This window comes from Emys orbicularis, chromosome 13, assembly GCF_028017835.1.
Source record: "Emys orbicularis isolate rEmyOrb1 chromosome 13, rEmyOrb1.hap1, whole genome shotgun sequence".
Taxonomy (NCBI): domain Eukaryota; kingdom Metazoa; phylum Chordata; order Testudines; family Emydidae; genus Emys; species Emys orbicularis.
Window position 1 is genome coordinate 49,260,228 of NC_088695.1, and position 9,424 is coordinate 49,269,651.

Below are 9,424 nucleotides of genomic sequence, written 5' to 3' on the forward strand. Positions count from 1 at the left end.
CAGCCTGGCGCTAGCTCCGGTCAGCTAGACCCTAGGACACCAGCCTGGACTTCGGGGCCCTGGCGGCGCTGTAACAAGTAAACAATTACCCCCAATAGAGTTTTCACCCCCCAAAATAAAGGAGAGCAGCGGCTCCACGGAGCCCTGGGGACTGGGCTGTGACTGAGTTTAGGTGGAAGGCGCTCAGGTGTGGTGGGGACAGGCGGCCGTATAACCCTGAGCAGACAGGTGCTGAGCCCTGGAGATGCGGGCGGGTCCCCGGGTCAATGGGCTCTGCAGTCCGGATTCCCTGGTCTACCTCTGACCCGCCCCGCCCCCCAGAACTGTCAGAGCCTCGTAAATAACCGCTCCTGTCCTCGCCCCCCGAGTTGCCTGGTCCCTTATCTCCCCTAAACCCGCCTCCTCCCCGGCCCCCCGGGCGCCTGATCGCCTCGGCTTCCCACGGCACCGACGGGAGCACGTCGATGGGGTTCACCAGTTCACTGGACCAGAACGTCACCACCCGGCCGGCTCAGCCCTGGGGCACAGCCCCGTGCGAGAGAGGCAGCCCAGGGCCCCCACGCATGGACACGGCCAGTCTGCTCCCAAGAGCGACTTTGCTCCTCCGGCTCCCAGGCTCGCTCAGCCCTTCTGTCCCCACGGGGCCGCTTGCTGGGCCCGGGGCGGAGCAAAGCGTGTCCCGATCTGGTTCTCAGTCGTGTGGCTGGACGGGCCGGCCCGCGGTCACCCCCACGCCCACTCACCGGGTCACCCTCACGCGAGACGCAGCCAGAGCCGCCTGCGGCTGTTCGACCGAGTTACCCGAGGGGGCACCCCCCAGACTGACACCCCCCCCCCATAGGGCCGGTTCCGCGGAGCTACCTGCTGGGAGGCTCCCCTCCGGCAGGGCCCGCTGGGATTTGGCTGTTTCAAAGGGAGGATGGAGCCAACCCACCAGGCAGCCCCCTGGGGATGCTCAGCAGCAGGGGAGCCGAGAGAAAACAGGTCACTGGCAAAGAAATGAAGCATCGCCTCTCGCCTGCCCCACCTCCGCCTGGCGCGCGGCGTGGGCACCCCAAACAACGCGGCACCCCCTCTCCGGCTCTCCCCGTCACAGGCCTAGGCAGCCACAAGCGACTTGGGAGCTAATGGCACAAAACAACAACAAAAGGAGCCGCCGTCGTATCGGTCAATGCACCTGAAGGGGCGTCCAGTGAGTTTGTTTAGAGCAAACACCCCCCGCCCCGCGTGGGAAACAGGTGTTCCGCAGCCCGTATTTCATTCAATAAACACACGCCAGAGAGCTCGTTTATCACGTTGGTAACAACCCTAAATGGAACTGCCGGCGTTTTTCTTCGTAACATTGCAGCACTAGACCGTTGTATTTCCACTTTCACTCCCCCCCCTCTCTGAGACTGTCAAATTACAGCCATATGGGAACCTAGGTAATAGGAAGCAGTTACCTTATTTACTGAAGAGGAGACGCACACGAATCCTCCCAGGACCTTTCCTCGCTCGGGGGTTTCACGGGGGCTCGTTGCTCGACGAGCGGTTGAAGCATGAAGTCGGCCAGGTGTTTGGCGGGTCTGATCTCCACTCCAGCATCCCCGGTATGGGTTGAAGGGGAGGGACAACCCCACCGAAGAGAGACACCAAAGCGCCCCAGATGTGTCAGGTTGGAGGCAGGGGAGTGGGAAGCCAGAAGCCAGTCCCGTCTGAACGTAGCGTGTCTCTGCTCCCCACAGTGCCCAAGGCGGCGCACCCCTACTTCAGTGAGAGGCGACCGCTGCTGCTGCTGGGCGCTCTGGTCCGCAGCCCCCTCGCAGGGGGTCAGCGAGTGACAGCGCCCAGGCCAGTCTGTGCTGAGCCGAGGCGAGAGGTTGGGACGCTCCAGCCGGAGGAGGGAGACATTACAATTCGGCCTCTGAGGAGGTTTGAGTGGTTTGTTGTTTTATTTATTTCCCCCCTCCAGGCTCCAGCTGGAATAAACCCCCGTTTGTTCATGAGAGATCGGACACGTTTGCACCTCCATGCTTCCCAAGAACCAACCTCTAGCTGAATTTCTCTCTACCCCGAAACGTGCCGTAGGCACATGTAGGTGGGGAGATAAAAGAAGCTCACAACTTCAGATCTAAATAAAATCGAAGCGAATCTGTTTCTTCTGCTGTGATTTAATTGTGCTTTAACAGACGCATGGAAGTGACTTGAGAAAGAAAATCTTTCTGATAGGAATCTCCCCAGCTCAGCAGCGTCTAAATTTCTGGCTTTTTTTAAAAGCACCTAAAGCAAACATACTTATGGGAGTAAGTGGCAGTAAAATCACTGAGGGGTGAAATACAGAGAAATACTATCTTAAAACAAATAACAAAACTCTCAAACAGCCATTAGTGATTTAACGGGCTGGGGGGAGGAGAAAGAGAGAATTCTGCGGCAGATTTCGGTAACCGAGAACGCTACAGCAATCACCCAGTGATAAACACTTGATTGCAGAGAGCAATAATTACCTTGTCGCTCTGTTTACAGATAACCCTGCCATAGCGGTACATACAAAAAGTCATTTGACGCTCCAGGAATCAGTGAAACCCTCACCTCTGCTTAGACACCCCATCCCCCACCCCAAATCCCTTTCGCCCGCCTGCTTGAGCAAACTCCATAGGTTCTTGGAGTAAGGAAACCAGAAACTCATATTATAGGCTGTTGAAGTCTACTTTATTTTCACTACCCAAACTGTTGGAAAGTATTTAAACTTAAGCAGAAACAGCTGTACTCCTGGCACCACTCTACCAAACTATTTGTTACTGTGAATGACTTTTTATGATTCTGAACTTTGCTGGTTTGCTGGCTTCCAAACTAACGGCTTTCTTGGCAGATAGTGTCTAATGAGGTGATTTTTACGTAATCTTCGAGTACTTCGTTAATAAGATACAATTTCTCTTTGTTATATTAACCCACAATAGAGTTTTCTCTCTCTTTCCCCAACCCTCTGTCTCTGCACCTAACACATCCATGTTTCATGCGTTCTTTGATAGTCCAGGACCTAAGGAGCAGAGAGATCAATACAGATCAGTAATAGGTAACAGGGTCATTTCCCACTATTATTTGTTACAATCGGCAAATTTTGCACGTGTTATTTTCCACCTTATTTCGGAGACAGTCCTATATGAATTGTATGTGGAAATGAAACTGGCTCGTGCAGACAATACGCTGAAGTCAAGGTTCGCAGAGTTTTGCTAAATCTGTTGTAAGAAAACGTCAAGGCTGTGTTTTGTTTGTCTGCTTTGAATAAGTCTCCGGGCGAGAACACGTTAAATTCCAAGTCCTCTTCTAGAGTTTGTGCCCTGTAGTAGTTCCAAATCAAATTAAACCATCGCCCTACGTAGCATTACAGAGCCACTGTCCAACCTAGCCCTGCTCAGCAGTAGGTTCGTTTGCACTTCGCTAGCAGGGCAGCCTGGATTAGCGGCTACACTTTGACCGGTGCATCAGGAGGGCTGGGACCCGGTGCGCCAACCAGTGTGGTTAGAACAGCCCCTGCAACGCCGCGAGTCCAAAGCCACCAGCAAAAAGACCTGAGATGAGGCTCTGCTGCTGATTCAACTCTTCCAGCCCTTTGTGTTTTTAAATTTCCTTTCTCTGCACAAACGTTGCAGAAGCTTTTCAGGAAACGCAGCCGCTGCGCGCACAGCCAGCGTGCTGGGGGCTGTCACAGAGCCTGCCCCCGCTGGGAAAACGGGCCGCGTGGATTGAAAAGCACGCGTTGGCCTGCACAAGCGCGGGGCGCAAATCTACCCACTGGAAACGAAAATAAATCACCGGAATAATGCGCAGTCTGGCCCCGGGTTTGACAGACCCACCGACTCCCCAAGAACACGGTCCCCACTCCATTCGCAGCGGGCAGCCCCGGCTGTGCTGGGGGGGACTTGGATTCTTCCCCTAGTCCCCAGGCAGCCCTGGGGGTCGTGGCATCCCTTGGGCGGGGGGGGGGGGGACACTCCGGCCGGGGTGCCCGTGAGCTGCTGCGGCCGAGGGGGGGTGTGTGTGGCAGGGACTGGAGATGTCACAGAAGTTGGTTTGAATTTGTTTTTTTCTTGCCTGTTCGCTCGAGCTGGGCTGGGGAGGGGTCGGCGGTGGCTGCCTGGCCCGGGGGGGCTGGCGGGGGACAGTGATTTAGAAAGATGGGGCTGGATGTGGGGCACAGGTATGCGCCCCCCCCCCCCCCAGCCAGACAGCGGGGGCCCGCTCTGCCCCCCCCCCCCCACCTCCCAGGGTTCCAGCCTCCCTCCCTCCCCCCGCCCCCTGCCGGTCTCTCGTCGCTCCTCTGGCTCCGCCCCCTGTCTATTGAAAGGCGGGTCACGTAGCAGGGAGGAGGGGAGGGGGGGCGGCTGGGGGAGGGGAGAAGGGGGCGGAGGCAGCGGGGGGGAGGAGGCGGGGCCGGGCCCTGGCCAATGCGGTGCCGGCGGAATATTCCACCGGCTCCGCCAGCAACAAGTGCGGGGGGGGGGGACGAGTGCGGGGGGGGGGGGCACGGGAAGGGCTGACGTCAGCGGGCGGAGTATTATGGTCTGGGCTGCGCTGGCTGCTGCTTTTCTGCTGCCAGCGGCCGAGTAAACATGGAGCTTTCAGCCGTCGGGGAGCGGGTGTTCGCGGCCGAGGCCCTGCTCAAGCGCCGCATCCGCAAAGTAGGTGTCTCTCGGGCCCCCCAGCCCCCGTGCATGCAGCCCCCCAGGCCTGCGGGAGGCCGAGATCGCCTCGGAGAACAGCCCTGCTCCCTCCCCCAGCTGCTCCCATTTGCAGCAGCAGTTCAGAGCTGCCTCTTCCCCTGGACTCGCACTGCACACATTGCATCTGGTTATTTTTTGTCCTGCATGCCCATTTTTACAAAAATGCTGCAGGCATGCTTTGCTGCGTGCGTTTTGCTGCATGCATATTTTTGCCAGATGCATTTTGCTGCATCCCTGTTTGGTTGCATGGATTTGCTGCTCGCATATTTTTTTTCCCATGCATTTGGCCGTTTGCATATATTTGACACATGCCTATTGGGGCAGGCTTATTTGGTTGCATGCATGTTGCTACATGCATATTTTTATTGCATGCATCTATCTTGATTCCCCCATGCCTATTTATTTTCTCTCTGTGCAACTGCAGGGGCGCATGGAATATCTCGTGAAATGGAAGGGCTGGTCTCAGAAGTAAGTAGGTTATATATACAATTATGCAGCCTAGCAAATACTCAGAAGATGGTGGTTATTATTTATTTTGCATTGTAATAGAAAGAAAAGCTAGATCCTGTTTTTTTTTAATTTTATATATCTTGTCCCCCCCTCACTCACAGCTGACACTGTTTCTCAATCTCTGTGCATGTCCTGATAGGTACAGCACCTGGGAACCCGAGGAAAACATTCTGGATGCCCGGCTGCTTGCAGCCTTTGAGGAAAGGTACAAGGCCTTTGCTAGTCATATACATCACACTTATAAAAACGTTGCTCTGTTTGTAGCAATGCTGAATTGAAACTGTTTTTTTTTTTTTTTAATACCTCTAGGGAACGAGAAATGGAGCTATACGGCCCCAAAAAGCGAGGCCCCAAACCCAAAACCTTCCTGTTAAAGGTAAGGAGGCAGGAGCCTAGTGTGTGCATTGACATTGTTTAGTTGGTGAGTGGAGAGGGCTGCATGCTGCAATGGGGAGCATCAGAACCAGCATGCTAATAGCAGGATCCGGCTCCAGCACTGATGGGGAATGCTTGTGGAAAGGCCATTGCTTATCTGGGAAGTTGTAATTATGGAGCCGAATGGCAGGATAATAAAGTCACCGGTTGATTTATCTTCTTTGCAGGCACAAGCAAAAGCAAAAGCCAAAACCTATGAATTCCGCAGTGACTCTGCCAGGGGGATCCGGGTGCCATATCCTGGTAGATCACCCCAGGAGCTGGGCTCCACTTCCCGGGCTAGGGAAGGACTGAGGAACATAGCTCTGCCCGCCCAGGGCAGTCCCAGCACCTTGAGGGGTGAGAGCATCCGGGACCGGGTTGGGAGAATGGAAGAGAAACCTGGAGAGATCCCTAAAAAGAGAGGCCCAAAGCCTAGGAAAGAGCATTACAAGGACTTGCCAGAGGCTCTGGATGTCTCCAAGAGGAAATTATGTGAGCCAGGGGACAAGATGGGGGACTACCTCAAAACTCGGAAAATAGAGGAGGCCGTTCCTGGGGTAGCGAAGTTTGGCTCAGGACACAGTGTGATCCAGCTAGCCAGGAGGCAGGAGCCTGACCTCTCTGGTGCCATGTCCAGCCCCAATAGAGCAGAGGCTGGCATGAAGCTGGGAGCCTCAGAGACTTACCCACCCAGGGTCACCAAGCACAGGTCAGACTTTTTGGACCCCAAGGGGCAAGATGGATTGGACCCTGGCGGCCCTAAGATCATGCACAGCTCCGCAAACCAGGGCTCTGTGGGAAGCTTGTACAGAGACAGTGTGGGGACTCAGTCTGGCAGACCCTCCCTCATTGCCAGAATCCCTGTCTCCAGGATTCTGGGGGACCCGGAAGAGGAGTCCTGGAGCCCATCTCTCAACAACCTGGAGAAAGTGGTGGTGACTGATGTGACATCTAACTTTTTGACCGTTACAATTAAAGAGAGCAGCACGGACCAAGGATTCTTTAAAGAAAAGCGATGAGTGTTTGCAGGATAGATCCAGAGAGATAAAGGCTTGGTTAGAGCTTGGTGGGTTTTTTTTCCAGGACAGGACCTAGAAACTGTCTTAATTCTTTCTGCTTGCATTCTTTTTTTTTTCTCTAGTTTTCTGTTTCATTGAAAGATTATCTCTAGAGTTATATTTTCTATTAGATGTAAATATGTTATTTAAGAAAAAATACCTATATATATATATCTATATATATATATATATATATATTTCAACTCTAAGTTGTTTTATTTAAATGGAGACTGAACAGTGACTGCTCAGTTGCTCTTAGAAAGGACAATAAAACTGAGAACTAACGAGTTCATGTATCTGTTGCAGGAGCCAGTGTATATAATGAATGATGTTTGTAGCTAATTATGTTTTGGGGTTTTATTAATTATGATTTTTTCATAAGATGCTCTGGATGATGCGTGGGGAAGTTGTATCCCTTTCAGGGCAAAATGCCCTGATTTCTTGATTGTGATATAAGGTGTTGCTTGTACAATCAAGTGTGCTGTATCCAGACCTGTCAGTCTGGACAGCTGAAATAAGCACTTGAATTTACAGTATTGTTGGGTTTTGTTTCCAATTAAAAAAAAAAAAAAAGTTGGTATAAAATCAAAAAAAGCAGAAGTCCATAAAAAGACTAAAAGTTGTTCTAGTGAAGTATTAACTTGAATTACCTCTTCTTGCCAATGAAGAGGAGGTTTGTATGTTTAAGATTCCTAAAAGGAGTGATACTGAAATGCACTTTAATAGAATTGTCATAGCAGTTATGGGAGACAGAACTGAGCTGAGAAGCTGTTTTCATTTTGTCTGTTTGCTTGATTCTTTCCCCCACCCACTTAAAAAAAAATCTGTTTACATTCCTGAAATGCCAGAAAAGTTTGGGAGGATAAAGTGTCACTGCCCATATTTAGATGCTCATGTTATTATAGAAAGTGTTGCTTTTTTTCCAGGCCACAGTTCCCTTTGGACTGCTGGGAGACTCCAGATACAGTGTTCTACAATATCCACATCTCCCCCAACGAATTCCAGAGTCACTTTTGGGGGTTAGAGAAAATAAATATTCTCCCTGTCTTATGCCAGTTTCACAATGGCTGAAAGGAGATCTACTACTAGGCACAAAGTAGGTGATGCTGACACAGGTGGCTGTTAGTATTTGTTCACACCCTTCTCTTTGGAAGGCATATGTGAATGGTTTGGTTTGGTTTTGCTCCAGGCTTAGTGAGCTTTAATGACTGAACAAAATGCAGCGGTTTCCATCCACTAGCGGAGACCAGAAATCTTTTGCTACCTTGCAGAAAGCGAGGGGGGATTCTAGAAGTGTTTTTTCTCTCTCTCTGAACTCCATATTCCAACTTTACCTAGTTAAGGGAGAGGTTGATTTTTTTTGAGCCTGTTATGGGAGAAGGGGATAGGTGTTGGGGTTGTTTTTTAAGGTGTAACAGGTGCTCTCCACTCCTAACATATATTGGTTTAAGCACCTTTGTTGGTTCAAAAGCACAAAACTGTCCAGCCGCCCTGAAGGGCCTCGGCTAGAGGAGCCTGGCCTTTCCCATCTTCTCTGATTGGCTCAGTGAAGGTCTTAATGCTTCTTAATGTGGGGACTGCACATAGGGTGAAAACACATGGGGCCTGATGGGAAGAGGAAGGGGCAGGAGTACAAGCAGTAGCCTTTGCTGCTCTTAGGCCCATTCTGGATAATTTTACCTCCTACCTCTTTAGAGCCCTTTCCCTTCCATCTTGGGGACTTTCGCCTTCATCCAATCCAATAAACAAGGGGACTCTGGTTAAGCTGTACACAGGGAGCTGCTTGTGGGTTTTTTTAATATAATATTTTGTAAAACCAAGATTTTCAACTTAGTTTGTACAAAGAACTGAAGCAAGGAATGTAACAATATTGATGCTGTTTTCAGGTCAAACCTACATGGGACATGTCTGTTACCATGTGTATGATAATGAGGAGTTGTCTACCTGTCCTCCACCCTATATACCTGAACCCTGGAAAATACCTCTCCTTGTTCAAGAGATCACAATGCAGCTCCCGCCTCATTCTAAAAGTCAGGGTGTGATCTTAATTTGGCATTCTTCACTCCAGACCTGTATAAATATATATGTGTCTAGATACGCACATATATACATAGATAAAGCTAGACATACCTGTGTGTATGTACATATCTACAGATATATTGGATGTGTGTGTGTATGTGTGTTATTTAATTCTAAGACTTGTAAAAACAAATCTGGCTAAATCTCAGTCTCAGAAGTGAAGCTTAAATACGTGTCTTCTGCCAACCGTGAATGTCTACATAATACCTGCTTTTTATGTGAGTTTAAATATATACTTTGTAAATAGAATTGTCTCCTTCTTATGTCCCCCCTGCAATCTCCACGTTGCTTGTTTATAGCTGGCACATCTCTCTCCTCGCATGATTCCCGGGGGAACGCGGGCTCGGTCCCCGTCCGCCTGCCCCTGCACGTGGGCTCGCCGTCCCTTAGCCTGAAGCCCCCGGTACTGGCTGTTCCTGGGCGGGGGGGGGAGAGGACAGGAACCTGCGCTGTTGAACAGCCAGGAGCCTGCCCTGCCCTGGCGCCCGCTTCTGCAGGGAAGGTGCCCGAGGCGGGGCGGGTGTGGACCTCCCACCCCCTGCCTGGATGCGCGACCCCCGGCGCTGTTGTCCGAACGAGATGCGCGTCGCCCTCGCCCTTTGGCTACCAGGGCTCCGGAGGCCCCTGGCACCCGCCGGACCTGACTTCCCCGCCGCGGGG

The 9,424-nt window shown here is 51.5% G+C and overlaps 1 protein-coding gene across 2 annotated transcripts; it reads left to right on the top strand.

Moving 5' to 3' along the window:
* The first annotated feature begins 4,574 nt into the window (after positions 1–4,574).
* Positions 4,575–9,073, top strand: CBX8 (chromobox 8). 2 transcript variants are annotated; one of them, XM_065415720.1, is made up of 5 exons: positions 4,575–4,658; positions 5,125–5,168; positions 5,350–5,415; positions 5,520–5,586; positions 5,813–9,073. In XM_065415720.1, exons 1-5 carry the CDS (start codon positions 4,590–4,592, stop codon positions 6,644–6,646), a joined length of 1,080 nt encoding a protein of 359 aa, XP_065271792.1. In that variant the 5' UTR covers positions 4,575–4,589; the 3' UTR covers positions 6,647–9,073. The 2 variants fall into 2 exon arrangements, with proteins under 2 accessions (XP_065271792.1, XP_065271791.1); XM_065415719.1 differs by lacking the exon at positions 4,575–4,658 and having other exon boundaries at positions 5,027–5,415.
* The last annotated feature ends 351 nt before the right edge of the window (positions 9,074–9,424 follow it).

Coding starts and splice junctions, on each gene's coding strand:
- CBX8 (XM_065415719.1), top strand. CDS start 5,192: ATGCAGCCTAGCAAATACTCAGAAGATGGTGGTTATTATTTATTTTGC. Junction 5,416..5,519: donor CTTGCAGCCTTTGAGGAAAG/GTACAAGGCCTT, acceptor TAATACCTCTAG/GGAACGAGAAATGGAGCTAT. Junction 5,587..5,812: donor CCAAAACCTTCCTGTTAAAG/GTAAGGAGGCAG, acceptor TCTTCTTTGCAG/GCACAAGCAAAAGCAAAAGC.